We start from the raw sequence: 24,899 nt of genomic DNA on the forward strand, positions 1-24,899 counted from the left end.
AATCAGACAAACAACCCACCATGTGGCAGATGGTCATAAGTGCCAGTGCTGCCAATTAAGTGCCAGTGCCGAACACCGGAAACCACCAGCTCAAATTAAGCACTGGGCCACATAGGTCAACTAACTCCCTAAATGTACACTGCAACCCCATATGTTGCAGACACCTCGTCTGGTCTGTGCACCAGCAGACCCTAAGGGCCCGTTTCACAGAACTAACTTAAGACAAAATCCTAAACTTACTACTTTTGGTGTTCACAGAAGTTAGGATTTTGTCTTAAGTTTGTCTTAAGACAAACTTAAGACAGACTTAAGACAGTCTTAAGACAGACTTAAGACAGTCTTAAGACAGACTTAAGACAGACTTAATACCAACTTAAGGCAGACTTAAGACAGACTTAAGACAGACTTAAGTTAGGATTTTGTCTTAAGTTTGTCTTAAGTCTGTCTTAAGTCTGTCTTAAGTCTGTCTTAAGTTTGTCTTAAGTCTGTCTTAAGACTGTCTTAAGTCTGTCTTAAGACTGTCTTAAGTCTGTCTTAAGTTTGTCTTAAGACAAACTTAAGACAAAATCCTAACTTCTGTGAATACCAAAAGTAGTAAGTTTAGGATTTTGTCTTAAGTTAGTTCTGTGAATCGGCCCCTAACCCTTTAAACACCCTATCCTCCTTATGTTCCTAACAGAAACATGAAGGGTGCACTAATAATAGGCAAGCCTTCTGACTTTGTTCGGGTGTCACCATATAATTCATAAATAGAGCATAAATCTTCAATGCAAATGCACGTTTTTGCCATGCAACATATTTTAAGGTGGCATTAGAAACATATACTAATTTTGAGTTTCATTTGCGCACACAATTTCTTTACAAAATCAAGCCTTAGAACATTGAACCTCTTGTGTCACAGGCTTAGTTCTACATAAATAAAATGGCTTACCAACCACAGAGGACCAAACCCCAAAGATCTTACCAAACTCCCTAGCTCCAGGAGTACATGAAGTTAGAAAGAAAACGCTGCTGGCCTCACTCTTTTTATGACCCATGTCACTTAGGGTCAAAAGTCACAAAACACAAATCAGAGTGGGCTCCAAAGTGTCTGATGCGGGGGGTGATGCTTCTCATTAGTAGCCCCCAGGACAGCCTCTTTTCTTATAGTGGCTTTGCAATCCTGAGGAATCATGGGCCCACCATCTACATCTATTTGAAGCACCCCAAGGCCTTCCGGGACCTACCCTGTGATGGTATTGCTTCGAACATCCTCTGAAAGGGAAACTATTCCCTCTTTATTTTCTGTTTGAAGTGTCCACCAGAGAGGTTCCTGCAGGTATCCTTGCTCATCCTTGAGACACCCTTGTACCTCTAAGATGGGGCTGCATGGCTTTGCATACTGACCTTCTTGCGATACTCGCAGTAGGGCAAGGAAACCACCTTCCTCCAGTTTGCTGGCAGCCCTGTACCCCTCATGGATAAGAGAAGCAGAGGTTGGATCATCAAAGCTCCTTCCTAACTCAGGGAGCCCATTTTTGCCTCATAGGGATATCAGGGAAGGCCCATGACTCCCCAGAGCAGGGAGATGCTTTGGGATGCTTCTCTATAGCCCCTGTTGGTCATGGGCATTTCCAAACAGTCCAACCTACCTCGGATGGGGCAATTGTGACCCTGCAAACATCAACGCAAGATGAAGGCTGATTCCCTGGGGGAAATATAAATGTCCCTTCTAGGACCAGACAACTTAAGGCAGTGCTCCCTAGCCCCAGGTAACAGTGCTAGGAACAACCAATGCTGCAACATTTGGCTTAAAAAGAGAGCAGTATCTTTGACCTGATGGTCTTCTTGGATGAGGTTTTGTGATTTCTGCTACTGGCGGTGTGCCCCATCCACCAGAACTATCCATTTAGTACATACTGGGCTCTCTATTTTTTTTATGGTTTTCTGGTGCTTGAAGAAATGCTTTTCCACAGCTCCTAAACCCTGTTGCTTCTTTCTAGCTGTGTGGAGCTGTAAAAACCCATGACATGTCCTCCACTCCTGGTGTTTCCTTAGCCTGGGGTCTTCCTATTGCAGCCCCTATTGGCCCTCAAGGCAGATAACATTCTCTGCCTACACTCCTCAGGACCTGTGGCTTTCTGGCTACTTCCAGGGTGCATGTGTGCCGAAAAGAAATCAGGGGAACCCCTCCAGGTGTATCCACCACAGGTCCAGACCACAGCATTCCAAGAGACCCTTCTCCTTCAGAATCCTCAGCAAAGCGGGATTGGGGAAGCTCCAGCTCTGGAGACTGTGTCTAAAAGAGTTCTGGAAGTAAATGCCAAGATTCCAGGCCAGGCAGGGGTTTATTGGTGAGCCTATCTGTCCTTCCTCACTTGAAGTCCACTCTTCTCTCTGCCTTTAAAGTGGAAGAGGAGAGTATTGGTAGGTAAGTGTCCACATCAAATCCAGAGATTTTACATCACTCCCTGACCCTGAACTGACGTTTACTGTGAGCAGCCCAGAGTAACCCTGGGCGTAGTTTGCGTAGTAGCGCTACGTCTAGCTACGCGAAGTGCACATCGCACCACGCACGCTACGCGTAGCTACACGAACTGCGTAGTGCAGGAGGGAAATGCTGTTCGCACTGATTGCACAGTTGCAGATGCTTGTCCGCACTGTGCAAACGTTGCAAACGGCATCTTGCACAGTGCAAGTGGTCGTTTTCTGCAGCTCGAGTAGATTTGTACTCGAGCAGCAACTTTCTCAACGTGGACTGGTAGTTTCTCATCGTGAGCGGTCGCAAGCATACGCGACCACTCGCAATGAGAAACCTGACCTCCCCGAGTTGAGAACCTCACCGGGAGGTTTATTTTCCACGCTCGCGATCGGCAACTTGATGTTGCTGATCGCGAACAAGGAAAAGTCTCACCGGGATGTTGATTTTGCCCACTTGCGGTCACCAACTTGACGTTGAGGACCACGAGCAAGCAAAAAATGCCTGCTATGCTACGCTACGCGTTTTTGCACTGGGCTACGTGCAATTTGTGTAGTGTGTAGTAGCGCAAACTACGCACGCTCCGCAAGCGTAGCGTAGTCCTATGCCCAGGGTTAGCCCAGAGGCTGGCTCAACCCCTAGCACCCATTTTAGGATTTTTACAGATAGGAGAATCAAGGGACAGTTTTCAATACCACTCCTTGCCATTTGTTCCAACTCAAAATGGCAGTGCGAGACCAGTTCCTTTCCTTCATGACTTCAAAGAGACCCTCTATTGTTTCTGGTGCCAGAGTTCAGTTGCTTCCCGTTTGTCTCCTAGAGAAGTGAATTTCCAGGAATGTCAGAAGAGTATTAGATAATCACCCTATGCAGATTCCTCCTCCACCAACTTCCTCCAGCATAAATCCAATCCCCCCAAAATTGACCACCATGGGAGGTATGTAAGTGCTGGTTGACCAGCAGCGCTAATTCAGTGGGGCAATTCAAAACCTGAATCTCCTTAGGGCTGGCACAAGTAAATAACATAAATTCTAAAGCGCATAAAGGAGCCTGTATGGCAAACAAAAGTTTTATATGTCCTTGGAACTTTTCTATGGATAGGAAAAATCATGCCAATCACTTTTCTCTGCTGATCCAATCCCAAATTATATCTTGTGTGGTTTTCACTCAAAGTATAGACAAAAAGAAAGGGGACGCTTGTTTTTCAAGTCCCAGTTAAATTATATGGTCTTCACCAGCCTTAAAAATGTATTCTGGGTACCATCTGCAACAGTGCTACCTTACGTGGAGAGCAAGATGAGTCTCACAACAGTCTTCCTTAATTAACCTACACACTTGTACACATATCTATGAACACATGTTCGCATGTAACCAGCACAGATCTCATACCACAACTGCGCAGAAGTCAATCTTACTTTAAAGGGTGGGCACCGGGATAGAAGCTTGCAATGTGTGAGACTTATTTTGATAGTCCAACCGAAGGCAGAGATCCAAACCAGGTGGTTAAAAAAAAATTTAATCTGGGAGTATTACTGTGAGAGGCTGGCCTGGTATATGATGTCCACTATTGTAAGTGGGCACCTTGCACCAGTCCAGACAACCCTTATGGTGATTTAAGTGGTCTTAGACAACCTTAGAAAGTTCTCTAAGTGGTAGCTGTGGAGAGCAGCCTTCAGGCTTAGTCCAGAAGGAGTGTAAAGCAGCTTGTTTTACCAGAAAACAATTGTACAGTATAGATTAAGTGAAAAGAACCACATCAAGAATTTATAAAAATATGTATTCATTATATAATATAATACTCTAGAATGTTCAGGTATCTCATACTCGGAGATAAGCACAATGCAAACAATACTTTAGCAAAGAAACACTGTAAATTGCACGAAATACATAGTGGCCCCAGGGGGGGGGGGGGACCAAACCATATGCTTAGAAAGTGGCAGAAGTCAGGATGATGCCGAGAGGACATAGAATTGCTGGGGTAAGTAGATTGGGACCCCACGGAGAGCGTGTGCAGTGTGGGAGCATAACTGTGTGCTCTATACAAGTCTATGTGCATGTCCCAGTTGTATTTTTGAAGATTAACGACCCTTCCCAGTGGACCCTGAAGGAACCCTTTGGAAGACACAGTAGGTTGGTGAGCCACCCCACCCATGGATACCCTAGTACCCACATTGCCTATACCAAGGAAGCTGGGTGCATACTTGTGAAGTGGTGTCGAAAACCGCAGTCGTACCCAATGGAGGACTTCAGGAATGCTGCTGCTGGAATAGAAGAAATTGTCAGTAGGAATCAAAACATGGATTCTTGAAGAGGAGTACCTGAAAGCAGAGGGGACAGAGTCTATGTCATTCAGGAGTGACCAGGGGACTTGGAAGTCGAATGTCCTCCGATGTTGGGTGCTTCAGAAAAGATGTTAATCTTGACTCGGCAGCCTTGAGGACCAGGCAACGCTGAGGAAGACCAGGAAAGGGATACGAGCTGTCCCACGAAGGATGTCGAATGCTGAAGCGTTGGTGTTCGGTGGAAGCACGAACAAGCCTTGGCAAATGCAACCCACGCAGGAGGTCAAAAAGGTGCAAGGTTGGGACCAGCAAGGTCCAGGGGACTCACCACAAGCAGGGGAGTTAGGGCAGACCCCAAACAATCAGAGGACCCTCAAATGGACCCACAGGCTGGAGGCACAGGAGTTGCAAGAGGACCTGGAGCAGCTCACCAAAGGAGCAGGCCATGGTGCCCATGAGGCGGTGTGGCTAAAGATCTTGTTGGAAGAAGTTGCTGGAGGTTGGAGCAACTTTAGCCCAAAGCACTTGTTGCAAAGTTGCCAACAAGCCTTTGCACTTGCCAAAGAACGCGGTACACAGGGGTTCAGTTATTGTAGCCCCCACAAGGGATATCGGCCTCAAACTAGGTGAGAGGGCAGCTTAGGCCTTGAGGGACGTAGAAAACTACCACCTGTGTTGTTGAATCCTTTGTAGTCCGCAGGAGCTCAGGACCAGCAGACTTGTCAGCAGTGTTGAGGTGCCTGCGAATGCGGGGAAGTTACTCCTTCATTTCAAGGGAGTTTCCTTCAAGTGTCTTTGATGCTCCACAGGCCTAGGAGGGTTTCTGTATGAAGCACGGACACAGACAATACAGCAGACAAGCAGGGAGATGAAGTCGGGCTCTTACGAAGTCCAGCGAAGTCCAGAGTGTCCAGCAGGTAGAAGTGCAGTGGTGTTTGATCTAGATCTTTTCCCATGACGGATCTAGGGACCTACACCCTGGTAAGCCCTTAAGTTCCCTAGGGAAAGGGTTCGCAAGATTCAGGGGACCCTCTCAGGGGAGGGTCTGGACAGGGGGAGGTTAATCTCATGTCCTTTGTCCAGTTTTGCGCCAGAGCGGGAGCCAACGGCTCCCAAAACTGGTTTGAATGTGCCCCTCATGCAGACTTTCAGACGCTGGCAAGCGCACCCACCCGGTCCCAATACACTAAATCCTGTCTGGGAGGTGGTCACACCTCCCTGTGACAGGATGCCTATTGTTCCACATTCCTCTGATCGAGCTTGGCTTAGCAGCAGGAGGGCAGAAATGTGTCTCGGTCGTCAGCAACCATTTTGTGCTGTCCGGGACTAGAAGGTTGGTACCGGGAACATTGAGAGTTTAACGGATGGCTCTTCCAGTGCTTGGAATCATTCCTCCCACACCGTTTACGGTGTAGGTGTATGATTCCAACATGTTTGATAGAAAACATGAAAGGATTTGTTGCAGCTGTTTTCTAGATGGTCATCGCGTAGTTACGCGGTGCCCCTCTATATAGTATATGGCTACTTCACTGACAACCCAAGAGAATGGACTACGTAGGCTGCAGGGGTGTCCTGCTCATACAGGGGCACCCTCTAACTTAAAACCAAGCACCCTGCCTTCAGGAATGCAAAGGCCTGCTATAGGGGTGACTTATAGGTTTTAAGTGCAGCAACCCCTAGATATAGTAAACCCAGTAAGTGTTGCATGCACCAATTTACACAGGCTGCAATGGCAGGCTTGTAGTTCTTTTTTGAATGGTCTCTCATGGGTGGCATAATATATGCTTCACCCCATGGGAGACCTCTGGGGTACCTATGCCCTGGGTACATGGGTACCAAATACTAGGGACTGACAAGAGTACCCCAGTATCCAATCAGGGATGTACCTAAGTACTGAGCACAACAATTTAGGGAGAGAGCAGGTAGACTGGAGTCTTGATTAGCAGGATCTCAGTCAGACTAGTCAAAATCAAGCAAAAAGTGGGGGTAACCCTAGAAGTAGATCCTACTTTCCTACAATCACGTTTCACAAAAGTCATTTGCTTACATAGGTGATCTAATGAAGGCCTTACTCCCACTTTCAGAGTTTGTGTATATATATACACACACACACACACATATATATATATTTTGCACAATTTTCTGTGTTTCATTCAAAATAACTATCCAGTTTTCATATATTTTGGCAAAATAAAAGGACTGTTAAGTGAATGAAGGATCTTGAAAGAAGCCATTCTGTGCCAGTCAAAATGGTGGCTACATGAAGTTTGCAATTGCCACAACCCATCCCCATGCATCCCCATGCTCTCACCTAAATTCTCATGTTCACCAGCTTGCTGATCCAGATCTACCTACTGAACAGCAAGAAGAATAGGCTTTAAGAAGATGCCAACTGAAACTATGCTTTTGTTTGCTTGATTGGCCAGGCTGTGTTTTTTTGTGTCCCAGCCATTAAGCCGCCTTGAAATTTGCCACTGACCCTGGTATTAAATTGTACTCTAGCAATGGTTTGCACAAGAAGGGGTACACCTGTTTGCTCCCATGTGGACCTCAAGGCTTTGCCAATGAAGAAGTACTAGACTTGGTTAAGTCTACCTCTCAGAATATGACGAACGGTGGAACAAGAAGTGAAAGGTGTATCACTATGGAGATCCACAGCTCAAAAAGGACAATTCTCACCGAAATAGTTTTGTGGTGTGGGGAGTGAAACCATCTGCAGCGGACTCCATTAGGGACAATCTTCAATTCCCTTAATTTGTCTTCTGGCCATTAAGGAGTGGCTGTGCCTGACAAAGCTGAAATGAGAACTTGAAGGTTAAGGGTCCAAAACTTTGGAACAGGTTTGTTTTTCAACTCCATATCTAAGTGTGCTCACTTCAGTACAGGAAGTTCTTGAAAGCCAAACCTTGCAACTGGTCCTTCATCTAATTTTAACACATCCTGATAGTGCCTAAAGAAGGCCATATCCATGCAGAACCATTCTAGCTGGAATTACTCTACCTCACTTACTATAATACCCTTTATGTTTATGTATTTTTAAGTGTTTCTGTTTCAGCACTTAGAATTGGCTCAGGTAGTGTTTAGCACTATTTATGATTGTGATATAAAGTACTAGTTCAGGTCTAAGTTTTGTTGAACGTACTTGGCATCCAACACTACAACTGCATCTGCCATTAATCAGATTAATTTTTAATGGTTCCTTGAATCCCTTTGTCTGTTCTTGTGCTGACACTGCCATTGCTGCAAAGACTCTCCACCCACAATCTGAAGCGTTGGCCTTGACCTACTAAGGCAGGCTCAGGTCTCTAAGAAGGTAGAGTGGAAGGGTCAGGCAGAGAACTGGTGATGCACCTTTGTCTTTGTGTTTGTGTTAGCATTGACTACAGCAACTACCTCTCAGGGCCGTCAGTATGATATTTTCTCCACTGGAAGCAGATATTGCCTTCTCCCAACAGCTGTCTCAGATATGCTGGGTGTTAGACCTGACATCCTTGGCGTGGGTTTTTCCCCTATCTTTTGCCTGTGCTACCTGGATTTTTGATGCTGTGACGGATTTCGTTTTTGCTGGTTTAGATGCTTTGGACACTCTGCCACTGCTAACCAGTGCCAGAGTGTAAGTGCTCCCTGTGTAAAATATCATATTGATTGGATATACCTGATTGGCATATCTGTATCACCATGAAGTCCCTAGTAAAGTGCACTGTGTGTGTCAGGGCTGGTGATGACAGATGCTACTAGTGGGTCTGCAGCGCTGATTGCGCCACCCACCGGTGTAGCCCTAAAACGGTGTCTCAGGCCTGCCACCGCAGGCCTGCCTGCAGTCCCCGGACTGCCATGTCCTCCTGGCCAGTGTCCACACTGACCGGGCCTAACCCTTCCCTTTTTATACACGTCAGTCATCCCTATGGAAGGCCCAAGGTACCCCCCTGGGCAGGGTGCAGTGTATGCAAAAGGTAGAGCATGTACTAGTGCAGGTAACATGTTCTGGTAGTGAACAAACGGCCATTTTGTGTGTTCACTGCTGCAAGGTTATCTTGCTCCGTAGGCTAACATGGGGGAGGCTGGTGCCAATGGCTATCCGCCTATCTTCTCATAGGAACAAGATAAGACATGAGTGTTTGATATCCCTGAGCTCAGCATTTAATAACACATCTTTTAGGAGAGGTTGTTTTTAAATCCTGAGTTGGAGAATAGTACTTTTTAGAGAGTAGCTGTTCTCTTGTCTGACCATTCTGTGTGCCTGGGCATGCTTGTGGATTGACTGTCTGGCTTGAGAGTGACAGGGGCTGGGGATCCCCCGGGAGGTTGGCTGAGTCAGCCCTCTGCTGAATGGTGACATTTGCAAGGAGAGTGGAGGGAGGAGATAGCACCTGGGAGTGAATAAGGCTGTGCCTGCCTGCCACGGTGCTGGATCCACCTCCTGCTGGGCGGCTGACGACTCTGCCCCTCACTCTGAAAAGAAAGTAGAAGCTAGGAAAACAAAGTGCTCCAGCAACACCCAGAACTGGATCAGACCGGGCTCAGGACCCACTTGCACAAAGACTTCAAAGACCTTTAGGGGTATAAGTAAAGGACCCCTGACAACAGATTTTTAGATTCTACCATCAAGAGGAACCTCTGCTGAAAGACGGACCGCTGAAGAACTAAAAGGAAGATTGCCTTGCTGTGTGCTCTAAGGGCTGACCTGTTCTGCTGTACAACTGAAGCTGAGGAGGAGAAGGGGTCTTGCTGTGTGCTGACTCTACCCACTTGACCAAACAAGACTTTGCTGTGTGCTGTGTCTTAAACCGAATCTCCAAGGGCCTGAGAAGAGCTGGTCTCCTGTTTCGCAACCCAGGGATAGAAAGGTTGCCCCGAACCCAAGACTCTGCTGTGTCCCCCCTGCGCTGCTGTGTGCTGCAGGGACCATGGACTGTTCTACCAAGCTTCTCAACATCTGCCGGTAAAGTGGGCTGGCTGCTCTCTGCCTTGCTGGAGAGTACCGCGCTGATCCGGGCCTGACACCGGTTGCCGCCTCAAGAAGACCGACGTGCTCATCGGCACGTGCCTTGCCGCGACCCGGAGGCCTGAAGCAGACCGAGAGTCGTACTTCCCTGCTCTACGAAGCCGCGCTGTGAGTGGCTGACTCCGGTGACGTCAACATCGTCACTGGGGGCTCGTCGAGGGAGTTGTGGAAACCTTGCACCGAACAGCCAGAGGAGCGCTTTGTACAACGAGCGCAGTGACACCATCGGAGCAACGTAGCTGCCTAAACAACAAGAGCCTACGAACTGATTCATTCTCAGTGAGTATCGAATCACGCAAGAGACTAGAGACTATCATCTTGAGATCCCGACCAACCAAGAAAGCGAATATAGTGTAAACCTGTGATGCTTGATTTCAACTGCGGAAACTAGATAAAGATATATTATTTTTGATATAACTCACCTGTGTGGTCTAAGTTTGTGGTGTGCGGAGTTGGGATCATTGTGGCGTCTACGTGCAAATACCTTACACATTGCCTTGGGGATAAGCCTGTCTGCTCGAGCCAAGCTACCTAGAGGGTGAGCAGGGGTTATCTACCGTGTGTGTCCTTGTACCCTGACTAGAAGCAAGGGTCCCTATTTGGTCTAAGGTGTATACCTCTGCCAACTAGAGACCCCCAGATCTAACACTGGGCATAGGAAAGGCTGTCGTCTCTAGCACATCCAAACCAAAATTCAGGCAGACCCTCTCCACTGTTGACTCCAAGCAGTTTGCAAAGGACACACCTATCTATTTTGAGTCTAAACTACCAACTCACTAGACTAATGCAATATGTTGCGGGATCCAAGCCCAATGTGGCCATTTTGACAAATTACAATATTCTCTCGATATTTGGTCTTATCTCTGAAATACAGGGGTGTCTGCAATAGTCTAAGGTACACCAGGGCTGGGAAGTGTGGGTTGGTCTTACATCCCATCACTCGCACTTATGACACTGCTGAATGCCGTGCTTCCATGCATTAGCCAAGACCTAATCCTATCCTGTGCTATGTTCTGTTTGTGCAGGAGTAAGCTCCTGCTAAGCCAAACCTCGCTCGTCTCAGCTTCTCCCAGCTGCCAAAGCCAAGAGATTTGGGTTCAACATTGATCTAAATTTTGTCAGAGCCTACCACAGTCCCCGTACTCTCCTACTAACAGACAACTTTCCAGCAGCAGCCCCTCCTCTTTCACGTTCCCCTTACGTTGCTGTTTTCTCCATTAATGACTTAACCTGAAAACTATATAGATTGGCTTAATATTCACTTTTTTCTCTTTCCCTCCTCAGTTGACTGCAATTCATTTTATTTATTTAGTCTGCATTTTACATTTCACAAGTTATTTGAACACATTTCTGTGTCTCTGACATTAGTGAAAGAGAGTGCCTTTAATTACATCTATGAGGTCAGGTTTTGAAGGCCCAATTTACCTTAAGCTGTCTGTAAATCCTTGAACTCCGTATTTCGAAGCAAAGTATCCTCCTCCGCTGACTGCCACTCTTCCGCCAATGCTCGCTACATTTACAATTCTTCCCTTGGCTCTCTTTATTTGAGGAAGTAAGGCTAAAGTTACGTGTATCAGGCCCATCAGGTTCACTGCAATAGGCTTTCTGAAATGTTGTATCTTCAGCCAGTCAGTAGGAGCAATGACTCCAGGCACTCCAGCATTATTGATCAGACCCCACAGACCTGCACAGACACAAACAGAAAGCTACATTTTAAAATGTTTTTGGTATACCATCGTGGCCATTCTGATGAATTCACTGATTACAAGTTATGGTATCAGTCGTATTTTTGTCTTATAAAGCAGCTTGATTAGTTCATGATGTAGCATGTGTACACAGTTCTCAGTTTTACACAATATTATTGAATCCATCACGATGAAGTAAATATGGGAAGAAAACATTGGCAAATCAGGAAAATATGAGACGTTAGTGGTAGCCAAAGAAATAGAATCCAACTCAAACTGGCATGTATCACTCACAAAACGCTACACGCGAAATCCCCTGCATATCTCGACCACAAAATCATGGTTTCTGGAGGAGCCAGACACTCCTGCTCCGCCAGAGACTTTGTGCTCCAGGCACCCCGTTGCCGTCTCTCATCAGAAGAATACCTTCTCTGTCAATTTTTAAAAAGGAACCTAAAACCTTCCTAATGGGCAAGTTCCTCCCACAAATCTCATTCATTGAGCACACCGCTCAGTGGCATTGCTATGTTTACTGCTAGATTCTTGACTGCTTGGTTGCTCTTGTCTTTGTACTGACCTGTTACTCCCTCAAATTTAATTGCTGGATATCTGTGCATGATGCTCACTTGTTCGCTGCTCTAAATATTGTATATACCCTGTTATTCCCGCGTGTAGTCACTTCCTTCTATCCCTATTTATGTTTATTGTCTATTCAAAGTTGTATACAACGTGTTTGTTCTGTTTCTCCTTCAAATGTAATTGCTGGATATCTCTGCATAGTGCTCACATTTTCGCTGCTCTGAATATTGTGTATACCCTGTTACTCCCGAGTGTAGTCACTTCCTTCTATCCCTATTTATGTTTATTGTTTATTTCAAAGGTGTATACAATGTGTTATCCCTGTAAAGCGCTCTGATACCCTAAGGGTCACGTTTGCGCACTATAAAACTCAAAATGGTACAAATAGGGTCAGGCTACTGAAGATTGTTTAGAGTCATGACTAATGTTGCTTCTGTGTTCTTATAACCTGGTTTCGTTCTTGTGTTCAGTTTTGCCAAAGTACAATATATGCATATATCTTCTGACACATCCTAACACAAAGCTATTCTATGGGGCATATTTACAAGCCCCTATCGCCACAGGAACGTTACTTTTTTCGACGTTCCTATGGTGATAGAGGCCTCGCCTTATTCACAAGGAGGGGTAAAGCCACTTAGCGTGGCTGAACGCCTCTTTGTGAATAAGGCAACCCTTCACGCTATACTTAGCATGAAAGGGGTGGGCAATGAGTGTTGCTGTGGGCATTCCGCCACAACACCTATTGATTTTGACGCTGCCCCCTATTTACAAGGGTTGCATAAATATTGGGCAGTGCCAAAATTAAGGCCAGGGAAAACCTGACCCTAAACAGGCGATACGAGGAGATATGCTATATTTCTCCTCGTTTTTGCTGTTTCTATGTGTGCTACATTGTGCAGCGCGAATAGCAACAGCATAACGCCATGTAGGGTTGTTTATGTGCAGGAAGGTGTCCCTTCCTGCAGCTAAGCAATCATTTTAAAATTGATGATTTGCAACTTCTATGTGTGCTGCACAATGCAGCAGACATAGGTGTTACAAATCGCCATCTGTGATTGTTTATGTGAAGAAGGGACACCTTCCTGCACATGAATAATCATTTTCCACAACACAGGCACACTTGCACTATGGTGCAAGGGTGCCTGCATTGGCACTAGGCAGCAAAATTTAGAGCCAGGGCAGGGAGAAACGCAGGGCTGCACCTTATTGTTGTAAATACAGTGCAGTTCTGAGTTTCCAAAGTGACGGAGCGCGGCATTAGCTTTCTTGGCTTGGCTTAGTTGTAAATATGCCCCTGTCTTTTTTTTTTTTTGCTTCTTCTTGTGATTTAATGCACATACCCAGTGGTTGAACCGTAACACTTGAATAAGAGGCACAACCCCGAAATGCACTGGGGCTCTATGGATGACACAACCACGTATCAAATGATTTTTTACACGCATTGATTTGAATATCCAGTTGAACTGTTAAGCAAGAAAAGTTAACCTGATACGTTATTTTTATTTATTTTTTTTATTTTTTTTCTCCCAAAATTGTATTGATTTAATGCAAGCCAGTTACAATACAGATACAAAGATAATGGGTCGGAAGACAAATACAAACATACAATAAATAATAAAGCGGAGTGTACATACAACTTATATTCAACAGCCAGTCTCAAATCACAATTAAAAAGACACAAAGGGTTATAAAATAAAAGAAAAATAAATTTAAAAAAAGGAAAAAGGACCAGGAATTAGCCCAGTTCCCCCTGAATCCATTGCTGGACTGGCGCCCAAATTTTCATTCCTATAACCTTTTTTTTAGTCCCTTTTGTTCTATAAATAGCATGTTCCAAGTTATACATTGCTAATAAGCGTGCCCTCCAGGTGCGAAAAGATGGTGGTTCAGGACTAATCCATTCTTGAGTAATACAACCCCGAAAAATGGCCATAAAGATGAATACTAAGTTTCTATTATACTCATTCGGTAACTCAGAGGACACTCCTGTCAATACTAATTCTGCTGTTATTGTTATTACCACTCCAAATAATACAGTAAAAAAAGACTGAATTTCATGTAGCAGAGATGTTAATAGTGGGCAGCTATAAAACACATGAACTGCATCAGCAGCAGATAGCCCACATCTGCTACATGCAGTTCAAGCTGTTGAACCCCATTTTGAGATTTTTGCAGGGGTATAGTATAGGTCACAAATAGCCATATAGTGCTGAGTACGCAGTCTACCCGTCAACAAAACAGAATTAGCAAGCGAAATAGAAATCTGAATCGCATTATTATTACATTCTATCTTCTCCGCCCATTTCTGTTGAATAACCAACATATCATCAGAGCAACATGATAATAATAGGTTATAATAAAAACCAATCCTTTTTTTCATATGTAATGCATCAATAATAGGAATCTCGACAAGTCCAGAACGAACCAGAAAGGTCATATTCTTGAGAAAACTATACACCTGGAGGTACTTAAAGTAATCAACATTTGTAAGATTAAATTTAAATTGAAGTTCTGAAAATGTTATAATGTGATTGTTATGCCATAAATCACCTAACAAGTTAATATCACAATTGCGCCATCTCGTCATTGTATAATCTCTAAAGATGGGAGGAAAAATATGTGATGACGACAAGGGGGTATATCTCAAAAATTTTTGAATCCCTAGCTGGCGCCGGATTAAGTTCCAAACAAAGAAGGCGGCTTTTAATATCTTAAATTTTGTTTTTTTATAATAACTGGGTTCTATATTTCTTAACAAACATCCACGCGCCGCAGCTCCCAAGGAAAACTCATAAATTGAGGGAGCATGGGATTCTAGAATTTGGGCCTTCGCTCCAATTATCAAAGGCGAAATGAACTGTAAAGCAGATGATAAATAATAGAATAAGAAGTATGGTGTGCTCCATCCACCCCTATCCTTAGGAACAATCATCTTCTTATAAGCTCTACGTTGACGTTTGAAACCCCACAGGAATCTAGCTGCCATTCTCTCAAGTTCTTTAAAAAAAGTAAGAGGAAATTCTAAAGGCACAGATCGAAATAGGTATATAAATTTAGGGAGAATTAGCATTTTCAGCACATTATTCCTCCCATATAAAGACAAATGCAAATGATTAATACGCTCCAACATAGAGTTAACCTCTTTTAGAACTAGTTTATAACTAAGCACTAATTTTGGATTGTGTGATGTGGGGTTTGATAAAAATCCTTTGTCACCGGGGTACACGTTTTTTTCTGCCCCACATCAGAAGCTCCGTCGATTGGACTATTTTTTTGTTACTTTAGGGCTTAATAACAATACCGGGTTTAAAATTTTCCCACAAATAATTTCTGATCATAACCCGGTGTTGATAGAGAGACCGGATACACCACGGCTGAGAACTTGGTCCTTTGAGCGAAAGTTACTTGCGGACCCATTATATATAGAACACATGGGGAAGTGGATCAGGGAGTTTTTTTAGCTCAATAGAGGGAGTGCTTCGACCCAAATTGTCTGGGACGCTTTTAAATCAGGAGTACGTGGGGAGACATTGTCTTTCTCGATTAGAAAGCAAAAAAACATCCGGAATAAGCTGGATAATTATTATAAAGTGATCCAGGAATGGGAGGAAAAATTAACCACCACTATCAGCTTATTACAAGACACAGAGCATATTAAAACCATCTTAGATATACATAAAGCCAGACTTTACGAGGTCTTAGCAACCAAAGTGGCTGAGCAGACGGCAATATTTAGATCTCAGATTTATGAGATGGGGGAAAATTCTGGGAGAATACTGGCGAAAACAATAAGACAAAAAGAGGTTATTAATACTGTCACTACAATAGAGGATGCTTCTGGTCAGACTCATAATAATCCTGAGGAAATTCTTGAGGTATTTCAACAGTTCTATTCACAGTTGTATGAGCAAGATGCTCTACTGTATTCTAACGAGCTTTTTTTGAATTTTTCCTCTCTGGACAATATTACAAAATTAACTACTGCCCAAGCTCAGGCATTGGATACTGACATTACCTGGGATGAAATTGAGCTGGCTCTACTCTCTCTTGCCTCGGGTAAAGCGATGGGACCTGATGGCATCCCTTTGGAATTCTTTAGGATGTTTAGGCATTTATTAAAACAAGATATGTTGGCCACTTTTCTAGAAGCACAGCAAGGGATAGCTCCACCCTCCTGAAGACAATCCACAATAATGGCTTTTCTGAAAAAAGATAAATCTGCTACTAACCCGGCATCATATAGACCAATATCGTTAATTAATGCAGACAGCAAAGTTTTTTCAAAAATGTTAGCATCAAGAATATCAGGGATAATTTCTACCATAGTCTCCAGGTGGCAACATGGGTTTGTACCTGAGCGGGATACCTCGGTTTATGTCCGCAGGGTTATTGCTCTCATGGACTGGGCACAGGGCACCAATACATCCATAGCAGTCACCCTGTTGGATGCTGAAAAAGCATTTGACAGGGTGGCTTGGCCCTATCTTTGGGACATGCTTTGTTTGAAGGGGTTTGGGCTTACTATGATCTCGGTTTTGAAAGCCTTGTATGAATCCCCTATGTCCTGTATTAAAATTGGGAAAAAATCGTCTGCCCTGTTTCCTATTTATCGGGGGACTAGACATTGCTGCCCAGCTTCACCATTACTTTTTGCCATTTATATTGATCTCTTTCTTAAAGAGTTGAATCAAACATAGGATATATTACCAGTTCTGGTTGCGGGAGTAAATTGTAGAGCTCTAGCCTATGCTGATGACGTGGTGGTGATTACTACAGATATTGTAAGAGCTATTCCAAAGGTGGAAGAACTGGCAACAAAGTTTGGTGTATTCTCTGGGTATAAACTCAATATGTCCAAAACGCAAATTCTTTTGGTGGGGCAGAATCCCCCGTCTAACTCCTTGGTTCAGCTCAATATCGTCCCTGTGGCAACATATTTGGGTATCAAGATCACTACTCCAGTTTCTACTAACCTGATTTGTTATTAATAACACTTATGATCGTGGACGATCAAAAAGCTTTGTCATAAAAATTGAGCACAAACAGTGCTATACAGTGTGTATTAGGCCTATTTAGGAACTGTGCTATCTTTATGGTGTGCACCCTGAATATCGACCCCAGAATGGGGCACAACACCAAGGAAAAAGTATAGGGAAAAGTAACACAATTTTTTTTTATGGACAGGCAAGCCTAGATTTTATATACCTAACTTAACATATATATACCTATGTGGACATATATCTTTAAGGTACGTCGATGTAGAATTAAGAATATCAAATCTATACTTCCGTGTATGCATTTACCATTCACTATTTTGTTTCTTGATGTTCTGTTCTTCATATTCTTGTATAACGAGATACTGGGGCTCGATAGGGCGAGTACTGTTGATCAATGAACCGTTTAACGATGAGAGTGCCTTCCTCAAGGCACTTTAAATTATAATGGTTTGGGTAGTCCCAGTGAAGCCAGTGGTAAGTGTATGCCTCTTGCAATGATGTAATGACGGCCTAAATGCTTTGTCCCATAGCCCACGTGACCGTGAATTTGAGGGTCCCTCCCTAAGTGGACCTTTATCACTGCTGCCAAGCAATCACATATTATGGGTGACGTCTCCAGCCATCCCAGTTCATTTCCTCATGCAACAGCACTTAATAGTTTCCGGGCAAACGTGATTTTGCAAATTGGGACTTGAATGCCGATGCTTGTGAAGGGAAAAGCGAAACTTTAAGGTCCTGAATGCAAAGTGATGTTGGTTAAAAAGCCATATATAGTGTGCATCCGGTAAAATGCTCCTCAATTACCATTGATGGATTCTGATTGCAGCTAATACACGTTATATATTGTTACAATACATGTTTATTTTGGTTAAGCAAGGAAAGGGTGCCTTTTGGAAACGGGGTGAATTTCACTAAAAAACGATAAGTGAAATACTCTGCTACAGTGTTTGGTTTTATGTAACAAAAAGAGCACAAATCGACTTAATTCTATAGTTGGGAAGATAGAGTTTAGAAAACGCGTTTTGCAGTTGGCAGAAGATAGATTTTGAAGCTTTTTCCTTTTAGGCTAACATTAGGACCAGAATACAGATTCTTTTTTAGATTTTGCTTAGCTTTGATGAAGAGAGTGCTGATTGAACTAAGGCAATGGTGAAGTCTAGCAGAGTAGTTTGAGGCTGTCGTTGTCTAAATAAAACATTCATGCCTGAAGACTAATTAGTCGAAGGGATAAAAAGCGGACTGCATCCTTTGTATAAAATCTGTTTTGTCATGAATGATATCATATAAGCCAAATGCATCCTTATCAGTTACAGGCTTTGAAACCTCTGCATTTTGAGTACAATACACTCAAACATTCCATCTCATCCAGCCTCTGGAATACCAAAAGAAATTCTCCCCACACCACTGCCTTACTATAGGGCAATCTAAAAATATTCCCTCCCCTGACATCGTTCCTATGCCCTCTTTAGTAATTATTCAGACCTCGTGTGCTTCTTAGCTAGATTAAATACCTATACTTACATAAAATAAAATGATATAAAACACAATATTTTGATTCTCTTTCCAACTGAGATGGAGAAGGAGGAGGTACAAGGGGAGTGTGCCCCAGAATTACCAATTCCTCTAGTGATTCCTTACTTCTGAGGGGATTGTTATGGTTCAATCTAGAATCCATGTTATTTCTGCACCCCTGAATTTAATGAGATCCCTGGTATTGTTCAATCTGTGGCGCATAATTGACACCACTGCATTAGAGAACCATGTAATGAGGCCCTGAGGTGCATATTTACAAGCAAGTGGCGGAGCACTGGTTAGCTCCAAAATTAATAACGCTGCACTCCGTCACTTTAGAAACCCATGGTTGCGCTGTATTTACAATCATAGGGTGAACCCCTGCATCTTTGCCTGCACTTGTGCTAAATCGAGCTGCAAAGAGCCAATACAGGCACCCTTGCACCATAGTGCATGGTGCAGCGGGAATGATTGTTTATGTGCAGGAAGGTGTCCCTTCCTGCACATGAACAATCCAGAAAGGCGATTTGTAACTCCTATGTGTGCTGCATTGTGCAGCACACATATAACTTGCAAATCGTCATTTTTTTAATGATGGAGCACCTTCCTGCACATAAAAAGTCATTCATAGCGTTTTGCTGTTTTTATGTGCGCTGCACAATGCAGCACACATAGAAACAGCAAAATCTAGGAGAAATAAAGCATTTCTCCTTGTTACGCCATGTTTTCCCTGGTCTTTCAGCACTGCCTCCTATTAATCCACCATTGTAAATAAGGGGCAGCTTCAAAATCAATAGGTGCTGCTGCAGAACGCCCAACACAACACCCATTACCCACCCCTTTCATGCTAAATATAGCGCAAAAGGGGGCCTTATTTACAAGGCAGTGTTAAGCCACGTTCAGTGGCTTAACGCCGCCTTCTAAATAATGCAAAGTCCCAATCGTCACAGGAACATCGTTAAAAGTGATGTTCCTTTGACGATAGGGGCTTGTAAATAGGTCCCTAATTGTTCACTTACTTGCGGTGGCTCAGTCCATTTGGGACTCTGTGTCAGCCATGACATGATTTTTTTAAGTCAGACTACATATACCTTTAGCTGTCTTCAGGAGCTCATGGCATCACAACTCACAGCATATCATATAGAGAGAGGGGTTTTTCCTCAGCCCCATGTAGTTATTGGCTTGTTGGGCGAAACCACTTGAGGTTTTGATTTCATGGGAAGCATGCCACATTATAGGATCAACCCATGGCATTTTGTGGATGTTTTCATATGTTGTTATGCGTTTTTCATTGGTTACTATGTTGAACATATTTTCTCAAATGTAACACATTTTTCTAAGATCATAATTGCTTCAACATCATAACACAATCAGGCAACACATTTTTGCTAAGATGTCATTGCATCACCATCATAATGCTATGGCAATGCTACACAAGGCAATTCCTTTTCTAGCACCTTGGTGTGAGATTTAAGGGATAGCAGCGCCAGTGAAGGAGCAGATGGGAAAGGTAGGGCTGGCCTGTGACTGTGACTGTAACTTGTCGCTACTGCCTCTATCCACCTAGGAGCCAGAAGGCAGACTAGGGCTTTAGCTCCTGAAAATGCTGGGATTTCAAGTGGACCAAAGCTAGCGCATCTGGGGCAATCCTCTCATCCAAGAATACCACAACAGCACATGTATGACTCAATTGGTCATCTTAATTGAAAAGACAACATTTATTGATAGATCAATCAGTCACTCAAACAGGGTTTTTATGAAGTGCGCTACTTCACCTGTGAGGGTCTCAAGGCACTGGGAGGGGGGCGGGGGTGCAGCTCCGGTTTAGTCGAAGAGCCAGGTCTTGAGGTTCTTCCTGAAGGTGTGCAGGGTAGGGGAGTGTCTGATGTTGACTGGGAGCTCGTTCCAGGCCTTGGCTGCGACGTAGGAGAAGGCTCTTCCGCCTGCTCTGCTTCTGCAGATGCAGGGGGTCTCTGCAAGGGCGAGGTCGTCAGAGCAGAGGTTCCTATTGGGCATGTGGAAGGAGACTCTCTCATTGAGGTACTTGGGTCCGATGTTGTGGAGGGATTTGTAGGCGTGGGTGAGCAGTTTAAAGGTTACTCTCTTCTCGATGGGGAGCCAGTGGAGATCTTGTAGGTGTTGGGTCATGTGTTTGTGCCGCAGGGTCCCGAGGACGAGTCTGGCTGCGGCATTCTGGATGGTTTGGAGCTTGTGTAGTAGAGTTCTGTTGATTCCAGTGTAGAGGGCTTTACTGTAGTCTAGTCGGCTGGTTATGAGGGAGTGGGTGACGGTCTTCCTGCATTTGGTGGGTATCCATTTGAAGGTCTTACGGAGGATGCGAAGGCAGTTGAAGCTGGTTGAGGCGACGGAGTTGATCTGGCGGGTCATTGTGAGGAAGGAGTCGAGGATAATGCCAAGGTTCTGTGCGTGGTCAGTGGGGGAGGGTGGGTTTCCAAGGGCGTAGGGCCACCAGGTGTTGTCCCATGCAGAGGTGGAGGTTCCGAGGACAAGGACCTCGGTCTTTTCCGAGTTGAGCTTTAGGCAGCTACTTTTCATCCAGGCCGCGACGTCCCGCATTCCTTTCTGGAAGCAGAGTCTGGTGTCATTGGGGTTCTTTGTGAGGGAGAGGATAAGCTGGGTGTCGTTGGCGTATGATAATATGCTGAGCCCCTGCTGTCTGACGATGGCGGTGAGGGGGGCCATGTAGATGTTGAGGAGCGTGGGGCTGAACGACGATCCTTGGGGTACTCCACAGTCTGTCTTTGTGGGTTCGGAGAGGAACGGGGGGAGTCTGATCCTCTGGGTTCTGCTGGAGAGAAAGGATTGGATCCAGTTGAGGGCGGTCCCTCGTATCCCCGTGTCGTGAAGTCTGGCTCGAGCGTGTGATGTGAGACGGTGTCGAAAGCTGCAGAGAGGTCGAGTAGCATGCGTATGTCGTCAGTGGCGCAAGGAGGGCAGTCTTGGTGCTGTGATTGCTGTAGAATCCAGACTGGGAGGAGTCTAGGATGGCGTTCTATTCAATGTACGTGGTCAGCTGAGCGTTTACGAGTCTCTCGGTGAATTTGACCGCGAAGGGGAGGAGGGATATGGGCTGGTAGGTTTTCAGGTCCGTTGGATCGGCGGTGGGTTTCTTGAGGAGGGGTTTGACCTCCGCCCGTTTCCAGTCATCTGGGAAGATGCCGGATTTGAAGGAGGCGTTGATGGTCTGTCCTAGTTCGGGTGCGTTGGCAGTGGCGGCCCTGTGGTAGATGTGCGGGGGGCAGGGGTCCGTGGGGGCTCCTGAGTGGGTGTTCTTCATAATCGCAGTGGTGTGTTCCATGGTGGTGGGATTCCAGGTTGTGATGGTTGGCTCGTTGTCGGTGGTGGGGAGATGGATGCTGTCCGGCATCTGTTCGCTGAAGTTGTCGTAGAGGGCCTTTATTTTCAGATGGAAGTAGGAGCTGAGCTTGTCTCAGAGTTCCTGGGATGGTGTGACGTCCATGGCTTCGCTCGGGTATTTGGTGAATTGCTGTATGACGTTAAAAAGTTCTTTGGCATTGGTAGCTATGGTGTGGATTTTGTTTTTGATGAAAGTCCGCTTGGTGTCTCTTATGTGCTGGTGGTATTTCTTCAGGGTGCTCCCATAGCTGTTCAGGTCTTCTGTGGTTTTCCGGTTTCGCCAGTCTTTCTAGAGTCGTCTGCAGCAGCGCCTGACTTCTTGGAGTCGGTGGTGAACGAAGCGGCCTTCAGGGGGCGTTGTTTGACGGGGTAGCGGAGGGGTGCGAGCTTGTCGGCACAGCTGGAGATCCAGTGGTGGAGTTCTTCGGCTGCGGAGCTGGCGTCGGTCGTGGTGTGGGGGGTCTAGGAGAAGGGTGCTGTTAAGGTGTTCTTCTGTGATCTTGCTCCAGTTCGTTTGAGGTGGGTTTGGGTGCAGTGGTGGTGTTGAAGGTGAAGTGTACGCAGTAGTGGTCCATCCAGAGGGACTGGGTGGTGTGGCATAAGTGAACGCTTTTCCCTCCTGCGAAGATGGGGTCGAGAGTGTGTCCTGCTCTGTGAGTGGGGGTGGTGACGAGCTGCTTCAGTCTGAGGTTGGAGAGGTTGGAGAGGAGGGTGATGGAGTTGGGGTCACTGCAGTTGTCCAGGTGGAAGTTCAGATCCCAGAGTAGCATGCAGTCCATAGAAGTGATAGCCTGGGGTGCTATGAGATCGGCAATGGTGGATGCGGACTGGGTGTGAGGTCCGGGGAGTCTATAGGCGAGGGTGCCGCCCAGTGTGGTCCTTGGGCTGGTCTGGATCTGGAAGTAGAGGTGTTCGGAGTTGGAGTGGGGGTCACTCGTGCTGTAGGTGGTGAGTCGGAGTGAGGTCTTTTGTGCGATGGCGAGTCCTCCTCCTTGACGGCGGAGGCGGTCTTTTCTATGGACCTTATAGCCATCGGGGATGGCGGTGGCGATGGCGGGGCTGGAGGTGGCGTTGGTCCAGGTTTCTGAGAAGAAGGCGACGTCAGACGAAAGGGTGTTGATAAGGTCCCAGATCTCTATGGCGTGTCTGTGTAGGGAGCGTACGTTGAGGAGGATGCATGTCAGGGCTTCGGTGGTGCGGGCGTCCAGCGAGCCTTCTGCGGTCACGAGGATGCTGTTGATGGTGAAGGATTGTCAGCAGTGTCTGCAGGAGAACTGTCCATGGGTGGTGTTGGGTGTGGATCTCTGGCAGTCTGTGTGTCTTCCGGGGTTGAGTGCGTGGAGGGCGGCGGAGTCATATCGGCGGGAGCTCAGAGGTCCAGGGGTCCTGGCGCTGGCCACGGTCTGGTCACGGACGGGCGCAGACGGGCTTGCCTTAGGCGTGCCTTCGGCGTGCCAGACGCGCCGCTGCCATTAAGTAGGGGGAGGCGGAGGGGTGTGTAGCTGGGAAGTGGGGGCAGGAGCGGCGGCAAAAACAGGCAGGGAAAACCACGTATGGGTGAAATTGGACAACAATAGCAGACTAAGGCACAGGCAGGGAAAACCACGTAAGGGCGAAAATGAACAACAATAATAGACTAAGGCACAAGGTACACAATGTGGGCAATGAGACAGAACACGACAGGACAAAAAACAAAGACAGAAAAATCAAGGCACCAAGGAATTTAAGGCAATTTAAAACCGGCACAGAGCAGCCTTGAACCCTACCAGGATGGGGCTCACGGAGGATACTCAGCACTGCAGAGCACAGCGGAGCTGTTGAGGAGAAGAGCGGGCCTCAGACCGTGAGCAAGCCTATCATCTAAAATGTCTGCCACTTCTATGTTATGATACTAAGGCATGTTACATCAGGAAATACCCCTGGAGAAGTGTGCATACGTGGCCACCATGTGCACCTTCGACAATTATTCCATGGGTTTTGTGCTTCCCACCATAGACAACATGCCTCATCTTACTGAGGCTGCAGCCATGACAATGTCACTGTACACTAGAGTGCCCCTGCCAAACAGAAGAAATATGACAATTGCCTTAATCCCTCACCAGTAGTCCCGGGTCTGGTCACCAAGCTGTGTTACATTGTGGGAGTCTTTGACATTCTCTCCAAGGCTTTGTACTATACACATTCACCAAAATAGTGCATCGTTATGGAGCTACAGGCATGTAAGAGCTTCCGCAGGCCAGGGAGTCTTCTGGAAAACCAAGGGAAGATGGCAGGTCAACCCCGTCTTCACTGATAGCAGGCTGTTCAGTCCCAGGGCTGGCTGCTGAGCTGAATGGCATAGCAGAGTCTGCATCCAGTCGTTCACCCCCTGGTGAATATCAGAGCTGCTAGGAGTGGTCATCTTGCACTCAGCAGAAGTGAGGGACTACTCAGAAGAGTGATTGCTAGAGAGGAGTGTAGCATGACATGTTCTGTTGCTATCTCGGGTGATTTCGTAGTGCGGGACATTGAGTCTCCTTGACGTGTCTTTGCTCACTGCATTGACTAAAACAAATATGTCATATGTTCATCAGCCCTCCAGTCTTAGGAATGGTAATCTGTCTGATTGTGCCTCATACTTCTGTAAATACACGCTTAATTTAGTCCTACACAGGTAATCAGCAGTCTTAAATTTTAAACACTTGAAAGGCCATTTGATGAGCGCACAGCTGCTTCCAGGGAAGCGTCCCGTTGTTGCGCTAAGCATACAGACTGATGTGACTTAAAATTAGTTTTCCCTACAAAAGGATTGTTTTGAGATTGGCCTTAAATGCCGATTCAGAATCGGTCTAATGTAGGCTTCCTGGTAAGGCATTCCATAACTTTGTTGCCCTGGCAGAAAACATTCTTTCTCCGGCTCTAGCTTTCTGAATCAGAGGGATCTGCACCAATCTCTTGCTGGCCAAGCAGAGGGCTCGCTGGGGTTCATAGGCTCTCACTCTTTCCTGTAGATACCGAGAGCCT

The 24,899-nt window shown here is 45.7% G+C and overlaps 1 protein-coding gene across 2 annotated transcripts in view; it reads right to left on the reverse strand.

Annotated features, from left to right (window-relative positions):
* DHRS9 (dehydrogenase/reductase 9) overlaps positions 1-24,899 on the reverse strand; it is a 125,497-nt gene that overhangs the window by 68,315 nt on the left and 32,283 nt on the right. For both annotated transcript variants that reach the window (XM_085645363.1, XM_085645364.1), the window contains exon 3: positions 11,171-11,429. In XM_085645363.1, coding sequence (XP_085501489.1) covers positions 11,171-11,429 — 259 coding nt within the window. The remainder of the gene's footprint in view (positions 1-11,170; positions 11,430-24,899) is intronic.

This window comes from Triturus cristatus, chromosome 3_1, assembly GCF_964204655.1.
Source record: "Triturus cristatus chromosome 3_1, aTriCri1.1, whole genome shotgun sequence".
Classification (NCBI taxonomy): Eukaryota; Metazoa; Chordata; class Amphibia; order Caudata; family Salamandridae; genus Triturus; species Triturus cristatus.